Source organism: Physeter macrocephalus, chromosome 8, assembly GCF_002837175.3.
Source record: "Physeter macrocephalus isolate SW-GA chromosome 8, ASM283717v5, whole genome shotgun sequence".
Classification (NCBI taxonomy): Eukaryota; Metazoa; Chordata; class Mammalia; order Artiodactyla; family Physeteridae; genus Physeter; species Physeter macrocephalus.
In genome coordinates, this window is record NC_041221.1 from 155,436,939 (window position 1) to 155,457,620 (window position 20,682).

The 20,682-nt window shown below is 36.2% G+C and overlaps 1 protein-coding gene across 3 annotated transcripts in view; it reads right to left on the minus strand.

Annotated features, from left to right (window-relative positions):
• GABRB2 (gamma-aminobutyric acid type A receptor subunit beta2) overlaps positions 1–20,682 on the minus strand; it is a 280,323-nt gene that overhangs the window by 180,329 nt on the left and 79,312 nt on the right. For all 3 annotated transcript variants that reach the window (XM_024115831.1, XM_024115832.1, XM_024115830.1), the window contains exon 4: positions 7,839–8,059. In XM_024115831.1, the coding sequence (XP_023971599.1) occupies positions 7,839–8,059 (221 nt within the window). The remainder of the gene's footprint in view (positions 1–7,838; positions 8,060–20,682) is intronic.

Here is a 20,682-nt window from a genome sequence, read left to right on the forward strand (position 1 = left end):
CAAACCAAAAAAAAAAAAAAAAAAAAAAAAAAAAAAAATTAATTACAGGGACTTCCCTGGTGGCTCAGTGGTTAAGACGCCACCTGCCAATGCAGGCGACATGGGTTCGAGCCCTGGTCCGGGAAGATCTCACATGCTGCAGAGCAACTAAGCCCGTGCGCCACAACTACTAAGCCTGAGCTCTAGAGCTCAGGAGCCACAACTACTGAAGCCCGCGTGCCGCAACTACTGAAGCCTGCGTGCCTAGAGCCCGTACTCCACAACAAGAGAGAAGCCACCGCAATGCGAAGCCCGCCCACCGCAACGAAGAGTAGCCCCCGCTCGCGGCAACTAGAGAAAGCCCGTGTGCGGCAACGAAGACTCAACTCAGCCAAAAAAAAATAATAATAATAATAATTAATTACAGCTCTTTAAGGAGGATGTATGTGTCTCTTCCCACGGAGGTGGAAGTAGATGAAGGTGTTTTTTCCTGTTTAGAAGACTGAAAATCTAGAGCACAGGGTCTCACACTCTGGCCAGAAGAACTGATATTCTTAAGAAAATCTCTGTTGTTGTGCTTGACAGAATGCATTCACTCCATATCTCTATGAAAACGAATTAAACCAATTAGGAAATCCAAGTAAAAAATTGATATATTAATGTTTAATAGACTACATTTCAGTGTGAGATGGCTACCCAGTTATTCACTTGCCTAACACCCTGTGGTAAAGCTTTAGGAGTAGAGGAAGAAGATACAATTAATAAACCTTGCCTGTCTAAATTCATTACAGGCTAACGTTATCCTTTGCCGTTTTCCCAATGACAGAACATACATAGCGGGAGGTGGCTGAATTGCCTTCTGCTTCCTGCTGAATCTTTAAGAATGTGAACCTTTAATCAGAAGTGACATGTTTCTGACCCAATGTTACAGATGGGAGGTGTACAGACATATGAAATCAAGGGCTGCCCTCTCGCGCCAAAAGACAAACAGCTATTTTTAGATGGGTCAACTACTACCAGAAGAGTAAGAAAGTCACACCTTCCATAAGAACTGTCCTAATAATCAGCATCAGTAAATCTCCTGAGCCATTTATTTAACTAATGACACCACAAGTTACAACAGCACAAATACAAATACAAGATTACAAATTGTGTTGCAAAAAGCTTTGTCTGTTTGTCACTAAAATATTAAGTAAATTTGAAATCGTAGTCCTGCATTTTACAGCAATAACTACATATTTCACCTTATGTCAAAGCCATAAACCATATCCTATATTGGATAAAGGAATATATCCCAAATATGTCTTATAATGGTTAAATAATGATGGTGAGCAGAGTTTTATTGACATGGCAAACATGTTTATGGTGCACTCATCATTAAAGAAAAAATAAGATCAGAAAATTGTATGTATAATGTGAATCTGTTTTATGACAAATTGCCTAAATGCTTTTTTACTAGAAAAATATCTGGAAGAGTATAAAGCAAGATGCAGGTATGATTAGTCTGGGTGATAGGATTAAGGGTAGCTATATTTTCATAACTTAACTGTATTTTCTAAATGTTTAATAATAATTATGTAACATCTCATAAGAGGAAATGGGTTTTGTTTTCATGTTTTTGTTGAACAATTTAGTAATGTGCTAAAATACTTATGATATAATGTTAATGACTTAGCATATGCAGTCCAATTGGGATTCAGATTCTAAATTTTCATTAAAAATATACATTTTTACATTCACAAAAGGGTGCCATCAGTTGATAATTCAGGTTTTCTTATATACCTGAATGCACTGATTTTGTTTTTGCCTTCTTAATTAATCAGAAGATTTTTTTCAAGAAGATAACTACAACTGCTAAAGCACTGCAATATCACGTTAAATACTGCTGTATGCATAATGAGGTGGAAGTCCTAGATGAGCAAAATCACAGGTATTGAGATTTTGGGAGTGATAATAAAATTTAGAAATAATTTAAATGAATAATTATAAGAACTACTAAATGTAAGATTAGAATGCAGCTGTCCTAATTCTCTGATCAGTGCAGTTATCACTAGCTTTCTGAAATCTAATAAATATCTCCTATTTTAAGTAAATAACAGTCTAAATTATACCTATGTAACATTCTTTATGATGCCATGTCAACACCAGATTAAACCTGATTTTTATTGGCTAGTGCTTTAGTTGAATTCATCAGCAGAAATCCTGTACTTTCTATGACATTTTTCCTTGAAGTGTTCTGAAAATAATTTGATTGGGCCAATTTTATTTTGGAATAAAATACAGATAATCTGTTTGGAATATGTGCTTTATAAATTGCTAGGAATTCTTCTGCCTAGTCAATGCGAAGTCTGTTGTCACCACGTCTACAGCTGGGTTCATCCCAAGAAAACATTCTTCCCTACCTCCAGCTATATCTCCTAACAGAAATACCTAAATAGTATCATAAAAGAAAGCAGGTATTTTATTTTATGATCACATTGGTATAACTGAGTTATCAACTAGCCAAGAGTGAAGGTAAGAATCTATGTTTAAGGATTTTATTGCTCTTTAGCCACAAACTATAAACTTAGACTTGAAAAACAACATTATTCATCACTTTTCTTAATTATTCCTGCAGATCTTTAAACAAGGTTGAGAAAATAGATGCATGATAAGACGTGATGAGGATAAGAGGAAAGGCCTGGTTTAAGAGAAACTATATAATGCTTGCTTAAACGAAAATTACTGAGTGCATGCTACAAATGAGGTACTGGGTTTGGGGCTACAGGGCAGCTTCTAAAGGCTGTCATGGCCACTTGGGTCTCAAGCCAGGCATCTAGTTTCCTTCCTCTTCATCTCAGCCTGCCAGTGCAATGGCTGGATATAATTGGTTCCACTGCAGGTTTCAATCCTCTTAGTATTTTAGTAGTCCCCTTTTTCATTTTAGACATGCCTGACCTAGACCTTTCCCATTCTCTTCAACAGACTTGCTCACTCCTGCTCCTCTTGTTCTTTTTGCTCTAGACAAAGGAGTATCTTTACGGAATCATGAAAAGATATCTGGGGTAAAATTCTACAATATAAAACCACTGCCTTGATATCTAAACCTTTCTCTGTTCCAGACTTCTGTTTATTTATCAAATATCCCCAGCATCCATCTATTGATCAAATATTAAGTAACACTGCACACTTACTATCTACCAATTACTATGCTACACGAAATACATAATTTCACTTTCCAGTCTGATGTCAGATTATAAAATTCTTTACATTCACTGATCTCATTTGATTCAGAAGATGATTGGGTTGTTAAAATGACATTATCTAATTTATCTCCCCCCTTTTTATATATGAGGAAATTAAAACCTGAAGAAGATGCATAAGGTTCAACAAGAGGTCAGTGACAAATGTCCAAACGAAAATACAAGTTCCGTTATCATAATACTTTGTTAAGGAAGTTGGTTGCATTGCCCAATTGTGCCCATTCATCTCTTTGCACAGCATCAGAACTCTATCCTTCTAAAATGATTATCAACCTGAAAAGTAATGGAATAACTGAGAGTAAGCTGCTAATCCGTGTTTTTGGCAATGGGGAAACAAAAATCCAATCAGAATGAAAACTGTTGAAACCTAGCCTATAACAGCAATAACTAAAACATTTCCCATATTTCTAAATCTCAATCTCCATTTTCTGAACTTCCCAAGTTCATTTTCTGAACTACCTTAATGCAAGTTTGTCAATTAGCTGAGCGCTATCCTTAAAACTCATGATATCCAAACACACTGTTTCAGCATGAGTGGACTCAGAGCTCCTGCTGTACAGTCAAAAGCAATGGTAGGGCTTCCCTGGTGGCGCAGTGGTTGAGAGTCCGCCTGCCGATGCAGGGGACACGGGTTCGTGCCCCGGTCCGGGAAGATCCCACATGCCACAGAGAGGCTGGGCCCTTGAGCCATGGCCACTGAGCCTGCACGTCCGGAGCCTGTGCTCCGCAACGGGAGAGGCCACAACAGTGAGGGGCCCACGTACTGCAAAAACAAAACCAAAAACAAACAAACAAAAAAGCAATGGGTACATCCTTGCAGGAGGACGATTTCACAAGTAGGTTATCCGAGCTGTAAGTGTAGAGCTATGACCATTCCTCCCTGGGTTATGGCTTAGCCTGGTTGTCTGTGGTTGTCTGTGGTTATGGATCCCATTAAGTATGCATCCTCTGAGATGAGATGACCTCGTTTTCAGACACAGCTACTAAAAGTACATGTCACATACAGGTAATTCTCTACCTCTAAGAGATCAGAAATACCATTCTTTGGCTTCAGACTTTTAAATCTTGAGTGCTATTTCTTAGATAATAGAATCGGAGATTCCTAGGCCATTTTTTTCTTTTCCAAATTTTATCATGGAAATTTTCAAACATACAGACAAGTTGAAAGAAGAGCATGACAAACATCTATGTACCCACCATGAAATTCAACAAGCAATAATATTTTGCATACTAATCTTTAATATGTTTTAATACCTAAAAATTTCACTAAGAAAACTCTACAGAAGAGGCTTACTCAGATTCTCTGAATGACTTCCCCTCCAGCCCCCTCATCCCTGCCAATCTTTGTGCATCTCAACGGAAGAAGCATTTAAGTCCTTAAAGGATTTTGCCTTGAACATGCATGACATTCGGTCCAGAGGACTTGTTCTACCTAATTTATTGGTCACTGCCTTATATTTAAAGTCTTCCTTGAACCAGCTTTATATGTCTAGGTCTTCATGCTTGCCTTTCAATTCTCCTTATTCCGACTGATGAACCTTGCCCTTACCAACTTCTTTGCAATGATCTTGTCTGTGCCTCAGGATTCCACACAGCAAAAATCATCCCTTAGTAAACTGGGAATGGTGTGACTCTCAGAACCTAAAGATGCATCTTCCATAGACGACTCAGGACTGCTGTTCTCTAGGGCTTTATTCTATCAATCAAGAACAAAGTCTGTATCTATGGATCTAATGCAAGCTGTTTCCATATCACTTTTCTTTACCTTCTTTTTTTCCCTTGCATGCTCTCAGATGATTTCTACTATTCTTTATTTCCATTTGCCAGTACCTAAGGAGTAGGACAGAATGATAATGAAGAGCAACACCTTTGTATTCAAACTATTATACTTTCTGGTGCAGTAGCTGTGTAACTTGGTACACAAGTTCATTAATTTCTTCATGTAAGACAGAAAAACAAACCAACCAACCAATAGCGCCCAGTTTGTAGGAATAAAGTCAATTTTAAATGAGATAATATAAGCAATGCTCTGGCACAGTGACACGTACAGGCTAAGTCCTTTAATGCGTACTAACTACTAATATTAATACTATTACTATTCTAAATGCTGTTTGAATGCAGCCACTATTGAACATAGAAACAAGATAAATTTCTTAGCAGACTATCAGTAACAGAGAATGACTGGGGTAGGAGAGTGGGTAAGTAGGAGGAGGAACTAAGTAGATTTGAATCAATCCAGCAGCAGAAATTTAATTGAATTCCTTTTACTTTTTATTGCAAATGAAACTTCTGCTGTTGAAAAGGAATACCTAGCCTGCACTAAACTTCAGCCGTGAAATAAACTGTTCTATTTATCAGTAAAAACTGGAATGGGATATTTACAAATTTCCTGAAAAACCTCTTATCAATTTCAAACTCAGGATTAACTACACAACTGAGAGAACAATCACAATCCATGAGTCTTCTTCGTCCAGGAGTGTTAATTTTATGCACGTCAGATGTGTTCAGGAACCTGCATATTTTGCCATTAGCCCTTATTGGAAGTGGGGCTGAGAGGGTGATGATTTACAGTAATAGTGTCCAGTTGGTCTTAATGACAAGAATGAATAGCCACCACCTTTTTTTGTCTGATTATTGGCTTAATGATTAGAAGCCATATTTATCATCTATACTGGCCCTCTCTTGTCCCTCTCAAAGACTTTGATTGTTGATTTTTTCCCACCCATCCAACTTTGCATATGTACATTCAGAATTCATTGACAATCTTTACTGAGTTTATTTACAGTGTAGGTGCTTTGTCAGTGCTAGGTATAACAAAGAGAACACAACTGGTTCTCTGCTCTAAATGTGGGTATCACCAAAAAAAGGAAAACACAATGTAATGTCTTCATGATTGCTGTGAAGATTTGATGGGCAAAATGTATCCAGCACTGGGTCTGATGCTTAGCCAAAACTTGCTACTTCCCAGGCCTCTCCCTGCTCATTCCCTGCCAAATGAGTAACTTATTATTTCTGTGCTTCTCTCTGCCTTCTTCAGGATTCTGACTTCTTTCTGTGCTTAACTCTTAAAACGTGTGAACTACAACCTCTTTGCATTCCTCCGCTGCCCATGTGGTCACCATCTCATCAAGGTCTTTGTGATACCATGTTTTCATTGCAGCCACTGTTGAACACAGACACAAGCAATAAATTGTAGTGGATTCCAAGCAATAAGTTTAGCACAATGTATCTGCTAAGATAATTCTTTCCATAAGTACTTTCAAATTCCACCACTTTGGTGGAGACTTTGCAGACACTGCCAGTCAACTTATTTTATCTTTCCACTATTTCTCTTTTTCCCTAAGGCCTGTATGTGAGCAGTGCCTGTATTCAATTCATCTCTTTACTTCCAATGGCTGACACAGTGTACAAATATGCTCTCTCTTGGCCTCAGTCTCTCCCTCCCTTGACAAACAAATGTCATTTTCTCTACAAACAGGATAAACAAACAAAGAAGCTGGCTTATAAGGATCTAAGACAATGCACCAGTCAGGAACGATGAACATGAACACAGCAGATAATGAAAATTAGATATAACAGATAAGAAAAGTGTGGGAGTGAGAGGCAACCTAGGGTAATGGTTAAGAGCTCTGGCTCTGAACTTAGAACAGGACTCAGAGCCCATCTTCACTGCTTACTTTCTCTGTGATCTTAGACAAGTTACACCAGCCTTCATTTGAAATAAAGATCATAACAGTTTTAACTTATGAGGTTATGTTATTATAACTGTAATAATACATGGAGTGTACTCACTAATGTCTGACCCCTAACAAGTGTTCAATAAATGAATAATATTATTATCATTATTATGATAAAGTCACCACATGTTTATGTAAAACAGAATATATCAGAGACAACTGAACATTTCAGAATAGAGAGTCTTCCCCAATAATGCAGAGGAATTCTTTACATTGCAATGTTTTCAGAGTCAGACAGATATCTTTTTTCTTCATCTTTTTTCCAGGGAACCATCTAATACAAAATAAACTTTAAAAGAAGAAACTGTCATATTTCACAATTCATCCTCCAAAGAGCAGAGCATCACAATTTTTCTCTGATAGAAAGGTACATTTAATAGTGTAAATTCATTATTAATAAAACTGAGATGATGGCTTTATTTATTTGCAAGTCTGATTGCTCCTTGGAGGTAAGAGGGCAAAAAAAGCCTTCCTGTTCTCAGAGGACCAGACCCAGTTCATAGAGCTCAGGAACAATTTATGAAACAGAATATCTGCCACATTCAAACAAGTATTTGGCACTCATAATTTTTTTCCACTTTAAAGAGACCCTGTGTCTAAGCTATTTTGATATTGTTTATCCCTACTCCTTAAAGAAAGCAGCTTTAGGATCAGCAGCTGATATTGGAAGATAATTCAGAAAAACTTAGGCTTAGCTGGGGATAAGTCACTTTGTAAACATGGAACAATGAGCTCTCAGATGTCTATTGACTAGGAGGTTTAACTGCTTATCAGCAGAATTAAAGGAGGACTAAGGAAAACAGCACAATATGCCCCTCCAAAAAAAAGCAGTAACTACTGTGTTCAAGAAGAGTTCAATTTTGAAATGGACGCTACAGACCTGAGGCCGTAAAGGACCGTTCCATCTGGATGCAGGCGGATCATGCGGTTCTTGACAGTCACTCCGTGCACAAACGACTTCTTATCGTTCAGGAAGTAGGTATCGGGCACCCAGAGCTGGTCTGCCACTCTATTGTCCAGAGTCAAGTTTAAAGGTATTACATTATAGGACAGCCTCTTATCTCTCCAAGCTTGCTGGAAGTACATTGTCAAGGTATAATCCTGTGAAATTGAGAAGATAAAAGAAAAAAGTGGTCATTTTGTACATAAATGGACTTGGGAGACAGGCAAACACTTCAGTATTCACAAGAAAATATACACAACCAAATACCAAAAACATATACTATTCGCATATAGGCAAATATTAATTTACTAAACCCATTCTTACTGAGCCCGTACTATGTGTCGGGCACCACAGTATATACAGAAGTGAAGAGAGCATATCCTTGTGAAATTTATCATACATTATTCAGGAAGAAAGATGGTAAGAAATAATTATTTAATAATTAATTTGTCTTAAAGTGCGGTACCCAGGATTGTTTTAGGTGGAACATAAATACAATCGTAAAAAGTGGTTAATTTATTACAGTAGTAATTATGAGAGTTTATAATGAGAATCTCAATCTGTCTGATCAAAGTGAGTTTCCTAGTGGAGGTGATATTTATACTGAGACTAATGTAGCTTCCCACCTATCTAAAAAATATTGGCTCAGTTAGTATTTCAGGAGAATTTTAGGGATTCTGGATCATCAGGCTAGGCTCTTTTGTTTTGAGAAACTGTGCGTTGTTATAAAGTGAGCATTGGTCTTGGAGTCCCAGGCTCCAGCATTTTCCCGCTATTTCTAGGAGTAAATTTACATAACTTCTTTTCACTTCAGTTCCTTAACTATAAATGGGCTTTTAATATATCCCTGATCTATCAGAAGATTATTATGACAAATAAATATATAACTCAAATGCAATCTGTAAACTACAAAAAGCTATAAATTATAAACAAAGTATTTACATACATATTGTGACACGTTTTCTCCATTAGAGGCCTATGGGTACAATGTAATTGCTCTTTCACCCTCATTTGAATGACTAAATGAAGGACCAAATATTCATTTGAAAAGGATAATTACCATTCTATTTTAATATCAGTTCACAATGCCCTACTTGAGGGCTTTAAAAAAAAAAACAAAACTAGAATTATGTATTAATCACCCCTGCCACCTGAGAGCCAGCACAGTCCTAGGGCACAAATAATGAATGAATGGATATCCAATATGGTATGCCTATTGGATTTCTGCACATACCTGCCTACTTTTGTGGATAAAATACACACTTCAATCTCTGTGAAGTCCCTGAGTTTTTCCAACTCTTGCTGAGATTTATACATCTTAATTTGGCTATGCAATTTTAAAATATGACTTGCAAGATATTACCTGCTAAAAACATTTAACAGTTTCAAAGGAAAAGTATAATCCTCTGGCAAAAAATTTAAATATTTTCCCTGGTTTCACAAATATACAAATTTTTATCTCATTCAGAAGTCAGCTCTACACTGACTTCTGAATGAGAAGCACAGACTCAAACTTCTATTCTAACAGAAGAATATTAATATCCTAAAGGTATATCAAATAATTGTAGCTGAAATTTACTTGAGTGGATTACTTTAGTCAGTGCTCTGGACTGTTCTAGCACACTCTGATTTATTAAAGAATTAGTCTGAGGATCTCTAGCATAACATCCTGATTTATAATAAAAGCTAACTTGAAGACTTATGAATTATATAACTAGAGAACAGAAAATGGATCAGATACATTTTTTACATGTCTCTATGTTACAAACGGCCTAAAAACTTGGCCATAAATAAAATAGGCAATTTATATTGTGCTTGAGAGAACACACTTAGTGATTTCCGATTCTTGGAGATAAAATGGAAAATTCGATTATTATCTCTATTAGAAGATGAAGCTACATAAGCCCTCTTAAGAGTTAGGGGAGATAACACAGTTTGGAAGGTGCTGGAGTTTATCAGTCAGCTGAGATGTGTTTGGACACAGGAAATTGTATTTTCTTTTGGGCTAAATAAATGGTAATATTGTGAGATCCAGAGTCATACGCTAACTCCTGTTATTTGTCAGCAAGGCAGTGCCTGCTAAGAAATGCTCCCAGACAGACCCTGGTGATTCTGCTAACTGTCACATCAATTTTCATTTCTTTTATTTTTAAATGACACATCATGACACTGTCAAGAAAGGAAGAGGTTCCTGAATCGAAATAAATGTTACTGGACATAAAGGGAAACAATGGTTCTGTGTTCTACCCTCTCTCCCAGACCCTCATGCCCCCAGGATAAATGCTTTGAACTTTTATGTAGAAAACATCTTTTACACCCATCCGACAAGGCTGCCTTCAGGAAGCTCCGTCACCGTTGGTTTATTCAAACTGAAAAAAAGCAAGTAAACCACTTCTGGGTGCTCCACAACCCATGGCATCACCATGCAAGAAGCAGTTAGATAATCAAAACTAAAACCAATTGACTTTCAATGCTGAGCAAGATGGAGTAAGCCTACTACAGGCTCTCTCTCCTGCTAATCACAACTAACCATCCTGGAAAGAATAAAAAAGCCACTATCTAAGGACTGTGCAAAGTGAAAACTAATAGGCAGATTGGCAGAGAATCAAAATGTGAAGAAAACCCATTACAATAGTGAGCTTCTTATTTATTTTTTCTGCCTCTTTTATCTTCTTAAAGTAACACACACAAACACAGTCAAAAGCAAAAATAAATGGGGAGATATACCAAGTTCCTGGATTGGAAAAGTGAGTATTGTTAAGATGTCAATTCTCCTCAAATTGATCTGTAGATAAAATTTAAAAATTTAATCCCAATCAATATCCAAGCAGGATTTTTGTAGATATGAACAAGATGATCCTAAAGTTTATATGGCAAGCAAAGGAATGAGAATAAACAAAACAATTTAGAAAGGAAAGAACAAAACTGGAGGATTCACACTACCTAATTTCAAGACTTACTTGGAAACTACGTTAAGACAATATGATAGTGTAGTATTGATAGAAACATAGATCGATAAAATAATAGAATCTAAAAATAAACCCACACAAATATGCTCAAAGATTTCTGACAAAGGTAGAAAGGTAATAGATTTGAGAAAGCATAATATTTTCAGCAAATAGCGTGAATCAACTGGAACGTGCAAATGTTAATAAGTAAGCAAACAAGTAAGCAAGATAGATGTCTAAGTTAGTGTGAGATCCATATATTCACTATTGTATATGTGAAATTTGTAAATGTGACACTCCCTCATCACAAAGGTAGGTGGTCTCCAAACTTTAAAATTGTACATAAGTAAATATGTTGAACAACGCCCCCCAAATAAAACAAAACAAAAACACAACTGACCATTTCAAGTGCTGATGATGATGCAGAGCAACTAAAACGCTTACACATTACAGGTGAGAATACAAATAATCAGCCACTTGGAGAACAGCTGGGCAATCTCTTACAAAGTTAACATACATTTGACATACAACCTAGCAATCCCACTCCTGTGTGCAAGTGTTCAGAACAGCTCCTGATACATGCAACATATCAATGATTTTCAAAGAAAGTTAAGTCAAAGAAGGCAGATTCAAAAGAATACATATTATATGATTCCATTTATATGAAATTTTGGAAAACGTAAAACTATAGGAACAAAGAACAGATGAGTGCTTCTCTGGTATGTGAGGTGCTGGAGAGGTTGACTACAAAGGGACAGCATGAGGAATGACTTTGGGTAGCAGAACTGCTCTGCATCTAAACTGTGGTGGTGGTTACACAACTCTAGGCAGTAGTTAACTCATAGGACTATACACCAAAATGAGTGCATCTTTCTGTATGTAAATTTAAAAAACAAATTTAAAAACTGCTTAAACAAAACGAACAAACAAACAAAAAAACCCATGATCTCTAAGGTCAGACACACCCAGGTTCTTACCCCAGTACTTTCATGTCCATAGGTCATAACCTCGGTTGAGGTGAATGAGTCTCTGTTTCCAACTCAAAAGAAGAAACTGAAGCTAATTAACTTAGGAATTGGGGAAAACAAGAGCTGCTTTGACACCTGGAGGGGGGTGGAGTACAGCGATGCTACAAAATAAGTCATCTCCATGCATACCAGGGGACACGTGGCCCCATCAGGATGCGCTAATAAGATTACCACTAAATGGTTATAGTTTCACAATTCCCCATGTGTACAATGAGGCAGTTGGACTAGCTAGTTTCCAACTCCACCCCTAGGAATAAAATAATTCCATTCTAAGAAATGCTTTGCCACCCCCGTGTTCAAATGCATCTCGCCATTTCAAAATCTTCTAAACGTCTAAAGTACTTTCATAATTGTTTCTTGCTGTCTTTGTAATTCATTCCCAATACCAAGATTCAAACTCTTCCTGTTTCTTTGGTTTAGTGCTCTACAAAATATATGGTATGAAATAATTTGTGTACGTATTTATTATCTTTTTTAACTTTATTATTTTGTGAACTTCCTATTCTTGCTCTATGAACACTTTTCTGTTTACCTCCTGTTACTGTATATTTGATAGGTGGATATCAATCTACATAAAACATTTTATTATTTTGCTGTTTCCTTTTAAAGTTATTCTTATAATTAGTTTAACTTTATAGTTTAAAACAAACAAAAAAATATCAATAGTTCAGAGGGCTTCCGTATACTTTTCACACAGCCTCCTCTAAGATTAACATTTTGCATAATTATAGAACAATATCAAACTAGGATATTAACATTAATATAATACTATTTACTAGACTACAGACCTTATTAGAATATCCCCTGTTTATTCACTAATGTTCTTTTTCTGTTCCAGGATCCAGTCCAAGATCCCACCATGTATTTAGTTTTTCTGTTCCTTAGCATCCGTCAATCTGTGAGAGTTCCTCAGTCTTTCCTTGTCTTTGATGATGTAATGCTTTCGAAGAGTACTGGTCAGTTATCTTGTTGAATGTCTCTCAATTTAAGCTTGTCTGATCTGTTCATGATGAGACTGAGTTTATACAGTTTTGGCCAGAATATCACCAAAGAAATACTGTATCCATCATATAACGGGTATATGATGCCAATATGTCTTATTACTGGTGAGGATATTAATCTTGAACAGTTGGTTAATGTAGTATCTGCCCCGTTTCTCCACTGTGAAGTTACTATTTTCCTTTGTAATTGATAGATATCTTGGGGTAGGTACTTTAGAACTATGAAAGCAATAAGGTTATTAGGCTGACTTCTATAATCACTGTGCTTTTGGGTTTTTCATACGTTCCAAATTTCTATTGCTCTTCTCTCAACTCAACCTGAATCGACATATTCAGTCAGTTGACAACGCTTAACTATTAATAAGACAAACCAAAAGAAGTAAATACCAACATAAGCCATTTAAGGTGTTTTACCATCAAATAATGAGAAATATCTTCTTGAGGCTCATTCTCTACACCTACTCCTTTCACAAATTATTGGCATCATTCTGGCCACAGCGGGTGCCTGCTTCCAGTATAGACTTTCACTCTGGAGGATGCAGCATCTTACCCTGGTCTCAAGCCTGCCAGTTGCACTTGGGTGGTGTATATCCCCACCTGGACTTGCTTCAGATTTCTCCTACCTTCATTTATGTCTATGGTTTTCCATTTGTTTTTTCTTCTCTGGAGACCAATTCCAAGCTTTCCTTTTTATTTTTTGCAATGCATGTTTATGTATATGGGAACAATTATAAATGTAATTATGTCATTTTCCCTATCTCTGTGTTTTTTCCTATTTCTCTGTTTGGGGAGAAGATGGTGGTGTAGGGGATTGGGTTCACAGGTATTTGGTCTGCCATCTGAGGACATAAAGATGCCTAACAGTTACTTTTTTAATGATCAGGGTTTATGGTTTATTTTCATCACTGATAATGTGTGGGTTGTTTAATTTGCTTTACCTATTGCAACTACATCTTCTAAGCTTTGAAAATTGCTGCTGCTGTCCTAGAATCTTGAGCTTTGGTGATTAATCTTGTTTCGCGATCTTCCACGTAACAATTTTGTCTCCAAAATTAGATATGTTCGGAGAAATATCTTCTCTCTCTGCTCAGGATTTATAATTTTGAAAGAAAATAAAAATTTTAGCTTCATCTTATTATCCCTTGCTGAAATAACAACTGAGTCTAATAAAGTATCATGTGTTACTTTGTTTAACTTACACTAGATTGATTCTGAGCTGAGAATCTGAGTTTCTGGCTTTTGTAAGATAGGGCTAATGTATTTAAGGAAGTAAAACCTGTGATTATAGGATTATATTATAGAAACTGTGAGTGCAAGTTTAATTTAAACAAAATGCAAGTTTCGTGTGAATAAAACTCCATGATAGTTTGTTCAAATAGCACATTTATAGCTTTTACTATCATTCTTTGCATAGCCTTTTAATTGGGGGCATGTTTAGAAAAGTCTTTCATTATTTTTGTTTGGCTTTTCCACTTTTAAAAAAAGGTGACACAAGAGTATTGAATTACAAAGATTAGGACGCCAAATTATTTCCCTAATTTAAAACTTCTGTTTTTACTCCCTCATGGGAGAAAAGACATTACATCTGATGCAGAAATTATCACCTAAATAAACACCATAGTATGAAAGAGTAAGCACATTCATAGTAATTACACAGTAAGCATATTCTCAACATCATAAGCTGTTACCCCCTTGAGAGCAAAGATTGTCCCTTATTCCGGTGTATATGACCAATACTGTGCATACTTTCTGGTAAATGGTAACAACTACCATTACCTGTGAAATAGTACAAATTTCCTTGCAAATACTTGGGAGTATGTACAGAGGTCTCTACTAATCTGTGCGTACCCATTGCTCTGATATTTACATTCCAAAGGATATTTGTAGAAAATAATTAAGCAGTACATTCTGACAGTTTTATCTCCAAATATTACCACAACTCTCTTACTTCTGTTTCCAATGCTAATAACCTAGTCTCAGACACCATTACTTGTTAAGTGATTATGATGCCACTGTTACTGTCTCCTTGCTTCTGACCCTTTTCCTCTCATGGTGATAGGAACGAAAAGCAGATCACATGTCTACCTTGGTTAATTATCACCCAAAGGCTTTTCATTGCGTTCAGAGTAAAACACAAACTTATGACTTTGGCCTTTAAGGTCCTATATGACCTGGATTCTGCACACCTCTTTGATCTTACCTACTACCTCTGCTCTTCCCTCACCTCACCTCACTAAGACCAACCACGCTAGCTTGTCTTCTCTTTTACAAATATTACAAGCTTTTTCATCCTTAACTTTGTCCTAACTAGTGACTAACTGGAAAAACTATGTCCCCAAGTGTGGTTGGCTCTTTCTTGGGACTCAGAGCTCAACTAAAATGTCAAATCTATTCAGTGGGACCTTCCCTGACCATCTTACTCCCAACCCCATCAGACCTTATCACATCCCCCATTTTTATTATGTTTATAGCATTTATCACTTTTTTCAACTAATCATAATAATCTATTGGTTCACTTTTTTATTTTTCATTTCTCTCAACTAGAAGGTAAGTTCCATGAAAATATAAAGCTTTCCTAAACTTGTTCATCACTGTATCTCCATGCTTAAAAGAGAGCTTAGCACATAGTAGCAATAAAAATCTATATATTGAAAGATGTGAAAGAATAAATGTAAGATAATGTACATTTATTCCCCTAAAATATGTACTACTATATTAGCAATAACATCAAAATTAGTAAAGACCTAAATGTTCATCAGCATGAAACTGAGTAAATAAAACATAGTACTAATATATAGTGTAATATATGCAGGAATTAAAGTAACATTGTAAAATATTTATTGACATGAATAGGTAATCTCAACATACTATTAATATATTGCTATATATTATTATTTTTAAAGAATACTGAAAAACAATAAGCACAACGTGATTCCATTTCAGAAACATACAGGTATATATTGGGGAAATGTGTCTAATAGCAAATATAAATATTAACAGTGGTATCTCTTTATGGCAAGATAAGTGATTTTCAATTGTTTTTGTTTTTGTTTTGTTCTATATATTTTTTGTTTTATAAATCTAAATTATTTATGCAACAAAAATTATATAACCAATTCCTTGTTGAATTAAATTATAAAAATAGAACCTAGCATTACAAATATGTCTTCACTCTCTGCATATTTTAGAGCTCAGCATGAAGAAAAAGGAAATATACTCATAGTCACAAATAAATGAGAAAACCTAAGCCTTTCACCTGGTTATTAACAAAGCACACATCTCCTTTGTATTGACCAAAGGATATTGCCTAGAACAACATAAGAAGTAAGAGCTTTAAGTGGCCACCATTCTTTCTTTTGAAAGTTCACATTTAAGCCATCACTGAGAAGTAAAAATCCATCCCTATTTTTCTTTCTAACCACCGGAGATGGAGATCCCAGAATATTCCTCTGGCACTAACTTCAGTCTTCTTCAATCTGTTAGGAAATTTCACTTTATTTCTAATGTAAAGCCTTCATATCTGTTTCTTATTTAATACTCAGTGGAGATGAACACACACATACCTGTTCACTCTAGTTTTAGCTTTAATAGCATCCTCTACACTGCACTGGTAGTTCAAGTCCACAGATTCTTCTACAAAAGCGTTCAAGGAGATGCCACTGTTTCTATAGTCCCAGCTCCTTACAAGGCTTTTCCCAGTCTGTTCTAGTCACTTCACCTCTTGGTATCTGTTTCCTTATCCACAGTGAATGAACTGAGATAGAGTGAGGATCCCTGTTTAAGAGTGTCAGGTGTTCTAGGATTCTGTCACTCCATTTAACTTCAACTAATCATCTTTCTGAAACTTTTGCTTGAACTGAATTTTTCTGCATTCCAACAGACAATCTTTTACTTTCCATTCTGCTTATTATTTTTCCCCATGCCCCTCCTTTGCTGCTTACCCCAATCATACCCATCCTCTAAGCATTCATGAGGACCTTTACCACTTCTCCCCATCACAGTCCATGTTCATCCTCTGACTCCTTTAATGTGGTGGTCTGTAGCATCCTAAGCATTGTTGAATTGAACTGCTGCCGCTTGTAATGTTATTTAGAGGAGATAGGAAATCTCCCAACTAAACTGCACTGTTTGCTCTGAAGTCAGAAACCATGCCGTCATCTCTTTACAAGTGATCCAAGCATCTTGTCTTTAACACAACTGATCCTCCATGAATATGTATTCATGGGCACAATAAAGCTTCTCCTCACTTCTTCACTCTTCCTGCATGGGTTTCAAATTTTGATTCTTTAAACCTCTTTACTAATTACTATTCCTGAATCCCCCTAGAGATTTGCTCTCTCCACCCACTGGCATTTGAGAATGAGTTTTCATTCTATCCTTTTTCCGCATGTTTCAAACACCCTCAGAGCTACTGTTGTTCTTTCAGTTTTTCACAGCTTCTCTGGTTCTACTAGAAAAGTCCCCAGGGCTGGGGATGAGGATTTCTGAAGGACACAATTTATCTGTCCAAAGCAAAAAGAACTCAGAGAGAAGTGTGAATATTCCCACAAAGCCTAGCTCTTTAAAATGTTTTCCGTCGTCCACATCTCAGCCCACAAATTGCTGATCCAATTATAGGTCATGGTAATATTTCCACATTCTCAACCTCATAAACTAGAATGTAATGGAGTAAAACTCAGCTCCCCCTTAATAGAAGCCATCACACCAGATGTTCAGTTGCAATATTTTGGAAGAAGCACATGGTAGCAGCTCTGACTAATTGCTAGAGACACATTTGGGACACGAGAGCTGCACTGAAGACCACCCATAAGGGAAATCCAAGATCGGAAGTGATTGATTATTTTCTTGTATGTGAAACTACAACACACATGGTCAATACAATAAGCTTTCCCACTATTTTTGCTTAGCTCATTTTGCATTTTTTATTACAGATTCACCTTCTCAGTTATAATAGGACTCAATCTAAGGATGGCTAAAAAATCAAGCAAGTATAACTCGTTATATCTGTCTCTTATATTAATACATAATACCCTCATCAGGGGACTCAGTTCACCCTGAGATAATCAACATTAAAAATACACTTTGTATGTATGATTTGTTTTCTAATTTTGTGCTTTTTAATTACTCTATAAGTTTATCTCAAATTTTTTTAGAGTATTTTGCATTCTAATTAGCCTGTCCCTTATGTATACCTTATATCTACCTAACCTTGGCCCCGGGCTAAATCTTTTTACATGTATTATCTCATTAATCATTACAACAGCTCTGTAAGTTATGCACTAGTTCTCCAGGTACTAGCTGCTGTGAGACCTTCATGCTGCTTAACCTCCCTGAGACATCCTGCTCTGTAAAACAATAGAAATCATAGTTCCTAGTAATAAGTAAATTTACCCAAGGAAAGTAATTAGCAGAATGCCTGGTTCATAATAAGTGCTCTACAAACATTTGCCGTTATGATGCTCATTATTCTCATTACTGCCATTTTCCAGGTGACACATCTGAAATAGAGAGGTCAGTGACTTTCCTGTGTCATTCAGTCAATAATTTTCTAGGTGTTGATTTGGCCAGGGGGCTCTCTGGTGATGGAGCCCATGTTCTTAGTACTGTATTGAGCTGCCTCTGGAACACTCACCTCCCTGTCAGTTTTGATTGACTCATCATTTCCCAACATTGCATTTATTCTCCTTTACCCCCTCCAAAAAGTGAGGGAGAAAATATACCTCGACCTAACTTTCTATCTACACAGCCATATTTACAGCAACAAAAAAACTAGAACAATTTTGGGCATACAAAAATTACAATATTTCTTGGGGGGGGGTGGGGATGAATGTTGATTTTGAGAACTCTCTGGGATTTGATACTGAAGTTGTGCATACAGGCTCATGCACGTGTTCCGGAATACACATAAAGAGACCCAATTTTACACAAAAGGTATTTACATCAACCCACTTTGATCTCGCAGAATGATGAAAACACCTCTGGTTTTTGCAGGGTGTATACCTTACTACTGAGAAGTCCAAAGTAACCAGCGGGACTGTACGGTAATATGTGTAGTAATGTACTTATTCAGAAGTAATTCAATTGGAAAAATATTTCTAGCCAACTAAAACATGTTCAGCCTAAGCTGAGTATTTCATACCCACTTCAGGAGGTTTGTTCAACAGAATGGTAGCAATGATTACTTAACTCTTAGATTAAGCCGCAAGAAATTCCATTTTTTGTGAGTTGAAAAATGTTTGAATTTTGACAGTTTTAAATGGTTCAACCTAAATATATGGTAGCTAGTATAAGAGTAAAATTATTAAATTTATTTGTCTAAAATTAGTAAGTCTAAGTTCTAAATAATTTGTAACATACACTCATACTTACTAATTTTGAAGAAAAAGCTTATGATTTTTATAATTGCGTTTTTTAATGGTTCTGAAATTTGTGTTCAGAATAAAACTCAGATATAAACCATTAAAAAACGCAATTATAAAAATACTAAGGTTTTTGTTTTTCAAAATTAGTATGTGTGAGCATTCCCTTTTCATTTTTTTGCTTTATCTTAGTGATTCCTAAAAAAAGCTACATTTATAGGAAAACTTAATACTAAAAGAAAATTATATTTCTGTATAGCAGACACTACCCTAGGGTCCTTAATAAATTTTTGTCTCTTTCCCTTCCTACACTCACTCAAATTAATCGTTTTCCAATCTGTTAATAACTACATGATGCAATCAATTATACCTCTAAAAATCCTTTTATTAGAAGTTAATGTTATACCCTTAGGCCCACCATTATAAGCGTGATCTTCTTAGGATGTATCTAGTTTTAATATCTCTGAGATCTGGGTGCGACTAACTAAAAGTTGGCTAGTGAAAAAAGTTGGCTATGCTGCTTTCTGCTATGCATTAAGAGAAGGTAAAGTGTCAAGGCACCAGTGGAGGGGGTCAGAGGGGGCAATGGAAAGAACACTGAATTGGAAAGTAGGAGACATGACTGAAGGCCTCCTCCATTACTTATTATCTGATGGTCTCAGAGAAGTAGCTTAACCTCTCTACATTTCAGTTTTTGCTTCTGTGAAATGGGATTACCAATACTGTACCTGAGAAGCATGTACCTTGTAACCTTACCCCAAGACACACGTCAAACATGATATGTGAAAGCTCTCATTAATGTCTATATGTGGGAAGCAGCATAGCCTAATGTTTAAGCAGAAGGTTTCTGGATTCCAGAGGGTTGGTTGAAATTCCAGCTCCACCACTTACTTCGTGTATAATCCTGGGCACATATTTTAATATCCCAAAGGTTGGGTCTCCTCAACTGTAAAATAATGATTACCTCACTGGCTGCTGGCAGAAATAAATGAAATAATATAAATCCAAACCCTGATGATCATAGCACTCAATAAGTAGGCAGTATATACCATTAAAGCATTAATTTAAGAGTGTTGAGTTTTATTAATTGTTCATGAAAAAGTTAAAGAAAAAGCCAACAGGAAAAATGACTGCATTTGCTAACCCTGCTCACAAAGATAAAAATTTACTATTATTCCCCAGTTTACAACCGAATGAATGAAAACTGTTATACGTACACAAAATGGTACAAAATTATATCGGGGCTCTCCCAAGAAGGAAAAGCCCAGGACCTGATGGCTTCACTGGTGAGTTCTATCAAACATTTAAAGAAGAATTAACATTAATCCACCCCAAAATCTTCCAAATAATTGAAAAGGAAGGAACCTGATACCTGATACTAAAACCAGGAGGATTTATTCCTGGAATGCAAGAATGGTTCAACATAAGAAAATCAATCAATGCAA